Source organism: Nerophis ophidion, linkage group LG22 (genome assembly GCF_033978795.1).
Source record: "Nerophis ophidion isolate RoL-2023_Sa linkage group LG22, RoL_Noph_v1.0, whole genome shotgun sequence".
Classification (NCBI taxonomy): domain Eukaryota; kingdom Metazoa; phylum Chordata; class Actinopteri; order Syngnathiformes; family Syngnathidae; genus Nerophis; species Nerophis ophidion.
The window spans coordinates 13,203,586-13,211,513 of NC_084632.1; the positions used below are offsets into that span (position 1 = coordinate 13,203,586).

General features: G+C 35.4%; 1 protein-coding gene across 10 annotated transcripts in view; it reads right to left on the bottom strand.

Annotated features, from left to right (window-relative positions):
* LOC133540576 (ephrin type-B receptor 3-like) overlaps positions 1–7,609 on the bottom strand; it is a 175,708-nt gene extending 168,099 nt beyond the window's left edge. For all 10 annotated transcript variants that reach the window (XM_061883297.1, XM_061883294.1, XM_061883291.1 and 7 more), the window contains exon 1: positions 6,987–7,609. In XM_061883297.1, the coding sequence (XP_061739281.1) occupies positions 6,987–7,053 (67 nt within the window). In that variant the 5' untranslated portion in view covers positions 7,054–7,609. The remainder of the gene's footprint in view (positions 1–6,986) is intronic.
* Positions 7,610–7,928: the final 319 nt, after the last annotated feature.

Below are 7,928 nucleotides of genomic sequence, written 5' to 3' on the forward strand. Positions count from 1 at the left end.
CTGCATGTGGGGAAAATGTGTCGTTATATTCCTATCAGTGCCGGAGTAGGAAGGGGCTAGGAATATGTTTGCTGTAAAAAAAAATATTGTGAAGCACCGAGTCATTTATTGATTGACATTTTACATGCACTTATTCACGCACAATCGGAGGATACATGAATACGACTTATACATTTCATAATAGTGTCCATTACTATATGTAAGTCATGTGTTTCTAATGGCCTATATTGATGTCCATCTTCCATATCATGCCTTGGATTAGTTTCACTTTACATTGCAAACAGCTGAATCCAATAAGTTTGCAATATAGGCAGCGTTTGATTTGATTTATTGCCGTTGTTCATGCTCATAGTCAACGTTCGTATTTATAAGCGCTCTCGTGCCTTGACACACAACGTAACAACGTAGTCATTATATCGCTTACTCCAGTTTACTATCACCACTGCTCTAATCGTCCTTTACGAGCGCTGGAGTCGCCGGGGAAAAAAAACAAAAAAACTTTAGGAAATAGAATGACCCCGAACGAATTGAAGCGGCCTGCCAGTTTAGTTATCATCAGCAAAGAGTAGATCAATCCCCGGCGCTCTCGGCGTGGCGTGTGAAGGCACCAGCTGGCCAAAGACGGCCGTTGCTTGCCTTCATGAGAAATTCCAGCTCGGTAAATCTTTCCACGCCGCCCTCGGAGTCCTGAAGTACAGCCCTGTGCACATGAACGCTCCTGCAGACCCAGATAGCATAAAGCTAGTCAACTGTGCATACCCCCCCCCCACCCCTGATCCAATTCTGACCCAATACTGCACCCCCCGCCAACTCCATGTCGAGCCATCCCGACATGTTGTCCTCCATTACACCCCCCCCGGCCCCCACCCCTCTGCCCTCTCCTTCCTGAGAGTCTTACGTCCATTTGGGTGTAAGTCACGGCGTACATCTGTTCAAGAGCGCTCACACAAGTGAGCGAGGGCCCAAAGTGGAGACATAACAAGTATCGAAATATGGAATAATAGCAACAATTGCCAGTACTTTTGGACCAGAGGGCTAAAACTCACACATGCAAATATAAAAAGTCCACATTTTAAGTTGTTTGTGCGTCATTAATTGGAAATTAGAGGATCTGCACGTCTAATGTGGGGAAAAAACTAGTAAACGGTAAGAATAATACAGTTAACGTAGTTTATTTATTTTGCATGTGTTTGTTTTGTCAGTTTTCGTTATCTATTACACTCAAACAAATACATATGCATTTTTTCCCTATTTTATTTAGGTTTTTTTAACATTACACTTGCATTGATGTCTTCATACTGAGAGGTCTATGTGTTGTTATAGGAAGGTTGTTTAGTGGACTTTGGAACGTTCCCTTAGGCGGGAAAAAAACCAATAAACTTTGACTGCCTCAAAAATTGCACTGTATGTCTAAAATTAATTTAAAAATAATTACAAAAAATGTATTTCGTGCCATCTCATGTGGCAAAAAAAATGCCTTGAAAAAATGGAATGGGTCTCTTTTTGAGGCCCTAACCCTCAGTCTGCATGTAAAGTATTTGAAAATACATAATGTTGGATTTGTTATGATTTATAGTCGTGTATGGTGCCTTTTTGTTACACTATTCTATTAGCAGGCTTACAAACAGTACATAAAAAATCCTCTAATTGTAAAAAATGCGATAATAGAAAAATAGTATTATATTAATATCATAATATAAACAGACTATTACTAAAGTATAATCATACAGTTCCTAATAATAATCATTATTCTCACCAAAATATCAGATATAAATATTATTACTGTACAAATTAAACGAAACACTTACAAATGTAATAATATAATGACTATAACCTCAGTCTGCATGTATTATATTTTAAATTACATAATGTTGGATTTTTTTATGATTTATAGTCGTGTATTGTGCCTATTTGTGACACGATTATATTAGCATGCTTAAAAAACAGTACATAAAAACTCCCCTATTGCAAAAAAATGCAACAATAAAAAATAGTATTATATTAATATCATAATATAACCAGACTATTATTAAAGTATAACCATACAATACATAATAATTATTATTATTATTATCAAAAAATATATAGATTTAAATATTATTACTGTACAAATATAATAAAACACTTAAAAATTTAATAATATGATGATGATAACCTAAATCCACATGTATAATATTCGAAAATACATAATGTTGAATTTTTTTATGATTTATAGTCGTGTATTGTGCCTATTTGTTACACTATTATATTAGCATGCTTAATAACAGCACATAAAAAACCCTCTATTGCAAAAAATGCAATAATAAAAAAAAACATTATACTTAAATATGTAATAATATAATGACGATAACCTCAGTCTGCATGTTTATTATGTTTTTTTATGATTTATAGTCGTGTACGATGCCTTTTTGTTACACTATTCTATCAGCATGCTTACAAACAGTAAATAATGAATATGTAAGAATATCATGACGATTATAATAATATAATAATATAATATCTGACAATTATATATTTATATATATATATATATGTTTAGATGTATGTTTAGATGTTCATTGTTATTTAATTATTTGGAGGGCAGCTGAAACATGAATAATGCTTTAATAGATTCATGGCCGGTGATGAATACATGACCTTATGAATTGATGATTGCTCTTATAAGAGCACAGCAAGAGAGTCTCCCTCCCTCTCGCATCTAAATTATCCTCTTTTTTTTTTTTTAAAGGTTGAGCAATATCGATTCACCGGATCGATACGGACCACATCAATTGACACTCTGTTGAAGTCCCCGCGTGTGACAATTACACGTTCTACCTTCTTTTTTTTTCATAAAAGCTAAACCGCTTGAATTATTCCTCTTCTTTTTTTCTTTTTTTTTACTACAAATTAAGACTTATTTTGCCCTACAAAGACGCACTAATGGGTCGCTTTGTGATTTAAACGTGCTTTGTTTGGTCATTGAAGAACGTTTAAAGTGCTTTTTTAACTGAAACAAAAGTTTTATGGGGGGGCAACAAAATAACCATAAAGGCTTTAATAATCATTCCGTTTTATGTCGTCAAAGTGCCACAAAACGTAAGAAATTGTAAAAAAAAAAAAAAAGACAAATGATGGCAGTATAATGGGACCCCTGTTGCGCACGCGCACACGCACGGTACAAATCACTCGCCAAGTGTAAACGGCTCCCGTGGAGGTGTGATCTCACCCACGTAAACACGAAAACGTGTGCGTATCAAAGCATGTCCTTTTGTGCGCAATCACGCGGTGCGCCATAAACTGCGCTCCAATGCCTCCTTTAAACAGTTGGATCATCACCAAGGTACAACTGTATACATGCAACTTTAAAAAACTATATATATATATATATATATATATATATATATATATATATATATATATATATATATATATATATATATATATATTATTATTATTATTATTATTACAGAACTTTTTTATTTTTTTTAAATAAATGTATTTTAATTCCGCTGGGTTCACTTTTCTGGCCTGGCCTCGTTTATTTATTCAGTCATTATTTATGTATTATTTAATTATTAATTTTTTATTTTTTTAAAAATGTATTTTAAATATATGTTTCTTTATTAAGTTATATTTACCGATTAATAAAAATAGACATGCACCTGGGGATAGGTTGATTGGCAACACTAAAATTGGCCCTTGAGTGTGAATGTTGTCTGTCTATCTGTGTTGGCCCTGCGATGAGGTGGCGACTTGTCCAGGGTGTACTCCGCCTTCCGCCCGATTGTAGCTGAGATAGGCGCCAGCGCCCCCCGCGACCCCGAAAGGGAATAAGCGGTAGACAATGGATGGATGGATGGAAAAATAACTAAAACACATACAAAAAAACATAAAAACTCCACAGCAATCAAAATAAGTTTGAAAAAAAAAATATATTATATATATGTATATATATTATATTTTGCCCGATTGTAGCTGAGATAGGCGCCAGCGCCCCCCCGCGACCCCAAAAGGGACTAAGCGGTAGAAAATGGATGGATGGATATTTTTATTATTTTATTTTTTAAACTTATTTTGGATTGCTGTGGAATTTAGATTTTTTTTGTATGTAGATATATATATATATATATATATATATATATATATATATATATATATATATATATATATATGTATATATATATATATATTATTACACATAACTTGTTTAGTTTTTTTTAATAAATGTATTTTAGTTCCGCTGGGTTCACTTTTCTGGCCTTGCCTCATTTATTCAGTCATTATTTATGTATTATTTAATTATTTATTTATCTTTTTTTTTTTCATATATGTTCCTTTGTTAAGTTATATTTACCAATAAATAAAAATAACTAAAACACACACGAAAAACATAAAAACTCCACAGCAATTAAAAATAAGTTTGAAAAAAATAATAATTAAAAAATATGTATATATATATATTACGCCCGATTGTAGCTGAGATAAGCGCCAGCGCCCCCCGCGACCGCAAGAGGGAATAAGCGGTAGAAAATGGATGGATGGATTTTTTCACTTTTTTATTTTTTAAACTTATTTTTGATTGCTGTGGAATTTTGATGTTTTTTTTGTATATATATATATATATATATATATATATATATTTAGATTAAGATTACTTTACTTCAAAGGGGGACAGTGCAATTTTATTTAAAAAAAAACAAACATGATTTACAAAGCCACAATTAGCCAGAAGGCTACTTTTTATTTGTATAGTTCCCTGGCCATGATGTAAAAAAAAGGCAAACAAAATCCAATTAAAAAGAAAAAAAACAAACTTACAATGCATATACGATATAATAAAAAATAAAATACAGCATAACATTGATCACAGCATCAAAACAGGCTCTTCTTTTTAGTGCTGGCAGCTGCAGGCGTTGATAAGACACTTTTTTTTTTTTTAAATGTTGTGATGTTATTTTTTTTTTTTTAAGATGATTATAATGTCTGGCGTGTCACTTCCACACTTTTATTTGGCAGAAAGAAAAAAAAAATCATAATAATTTGCATGAAATTGCAAGCCGACTTCTCCTTCGGGGGCAAGGGGTCACTGGAAATCAGCCACCCAGAACTGTGGCATAACTTAATTGCAAATTAAATGCAGGTTATTGCATTTCTGCATGTTTACGGCAAGAACCTGCAATACAACTCGGAAATTCCGCTCAGAACCTTAAAAGTCAGGGGTACTCAAAGCGTGGCTCGGGGGCCGTTTGTGGCTTGTTGCTTTTTTTTTTCCCGCTTTAAAAAAAACAACAAATAAGTGAAGGGGTGTAAAAAAGCAGAAACAGAATTTGCATTGTTGATAAATCATCATAATGTTCTGTTTTTCGCCTTTTAATTCACCTAAAAGACCTTCCTGTGTCTTTTATTTATTTATTTGTTTGTTTTTAGTCTGGCCCTCCTTAGGAAGGAGTGAAGAAACCCCTTCCTTACATGGAAGTGAGGCTGAGCGAGAGCAAAAAGAGCGAAAGAATAGATGGATCCATTAATTATTCCCAGGGCTGTTTGACCTCAGACCCGGGGCGCCTCGCAATGGGGCCGCTTGAACTCCCCTCCAGGAGGCTCTAGTCTTTTTCCTCCCGACAAGAAAGTCAGAGCGTCCGCCGTAAATCACCGTACTCGTATTAAAAGCATGGACACAATTTATGACATCACTTTTGTTGTTGTTGTTGTCGTTGTTGCAGAGAAATCTATAATGGGCCATTTGCAGGGAAGAGGCAAAATCCGGATCATTCTGTCGACATTTTGACGCAACTTAAGTAACTGCAAGCTTTCAAAACACTTATGTTCATATTTCTGCACTCATATTCCAATCATATTATCAGTTTATTTACTTTTTTTTTTAATGTTTTTTGCATTTATCCAGATTGAAAAAGTAAGTTTATAGTGATCAAGTCACTTTTTTGTGTCTGGAGGAAGCATATAAAGCAAATAACCTTATGCTATATTTAAAACGGTTTTATTAAATATACAAAATCACTTTTTTTTCAAGTTTTTTTAATTAAAAAAGCAACTTTTGGTAAAAAAAAAAAAAAAAAAAATTGTTTTAGGGTTGTTTAATAAATGCATCAAACAGTATTAGTTGGGTTACATAAAAAGTGACAGATAAGCGTTATTAAATATTAATCAATAACTTGACGATTGCACGGCAGGCGTGATAGTGTGCCGGTGGTCTGGTGTCCCACTTCCACAGCCCCAGTAGACACCCTCATATATCCACTATTCGTGATCCACATGCGCTTTAGGGCTGAACTTGCCTCATATTTTTGCACTCTTTTCGAACTTGCACAAAACAATTCCCAAATAATCATAATAAAAAATGGAAAAAATACTTATTTACAAAAAGCAAGCAAATTGTACTATGTATAAATATATATATTTTTAAAATGAAAAAATGAATTAAGTCAAGAACTGCATGCTAATGTTTTTTTGTTTTTTTTGCTGATATCAGCCTTTTTTGCACATGTGGTATAGTCCACATGCCTGAAAAGTCGCCTTAAAAATAAAAATACAATAAAAAGCATCATTTGTGAATAGAAATAAACTATTGATTATATGCAAAAACATTTTGTTTTGTTTTTTTGTTGTTATTTTTTGCTGCAATCAACCCTGTTTTGCATGTGTGACCGTCTCCATGCGTAAAAGCGGAGGTGAACAAAAGTGTTTTTTAAAGTGATAAAATGGGGGTGGGTGGTTAGTGTCCCCAACCACGTCGACTCCCTGGTGAGATTCAGTGTGGGACTAATTTCCTCTAAAAGGAAAAAAAAAAAAAAAAAAAAAAAAAAAGCCCAAGAAAGCAGCAGTAACAGCAGGCGATGGTTCATGTCACACAGAAACAAGAAAAAGAGAATACACAACTGGAACTGAGGTGCGTGACAATTACGCACCGTCGCAACACCCGAATTGCGTCGTGGGGTCCTAGGGTGTCTTTTTTCTTTTTGTGCTATAAAGTTAAAAAAAGGTCTTACCTTCCACCGCGGAGGCCAGGGGGGACAGCAGGAGGCTGCACAAGAGCAGAATGTAATCCATTGTCATGACCCGCTCATGTAAACGGACTCACGGCGGAGGAGAGTAGAACCGATCCACGCACAGTCCGCCTCCTTTACAGTCCCAGCTTATGTTGCACCCTCGGAACCATTCACCACCACACCATCTATACGTCGGAATAAGAACCCACCCCACTGGTGTTCTTGCGCACTGAGCGCGGGTCAGCTGCGCGCAGGTCGTCCAGCCCGCACCATTGGCGCAATAGTTCCACAATCAACGGTTTCCGCTCGTAAATAGTCGAACCGGGTAGAGAAACAATCCTGTGTGAAATATGAAGATCCCCCTTTTGTACGAAAAAAAAGACTTTCAAAGAGGTCACAACACAAAAAAAAAAAAAAAAAAAAAGACGCGTTCTTGACGCAAGCAGTGCGTAAGCGTAAGTCCACGGCGAGGAATCACAACGGTGCGTCTTTGGGTGAGATACTCCAGAAGTGGTGTGTGTGTGTGTGTGTGTGAGTGTGTGTGTGTGGGTGTGTATTCCCTGAGAGGATTGATCGGAGCTGGCTGCTGCGTGGACCTTCTCTCTGAGTGTGTGCGCACTGGAATGAAGCACGCCGCAGGAATAAGGAAAGAGAGAGAGAGAGAGAGAGAGAGGGAGGGAGAGAGAGAGGGAGGCTAGGGGAGGGGTCATTACCCCAGCACAAATCCGTCATTTTGTGTCCTTTTCATCATCTAAATACAACTTCTTAGTGGAAGATGTGGACGAAAAGAACTGCAGCTATTTTCTAAAAAAAAAAAAAAAAATGAAAAATTGCAATAAATTGATGTATTGGACACTTAATGAGACATAACAATATACTGGCTTTTATTGTTGTCCTTATTATTATCAGTGTGAGAGTTTTGTTGCTTTTGTTGTCTTTTTT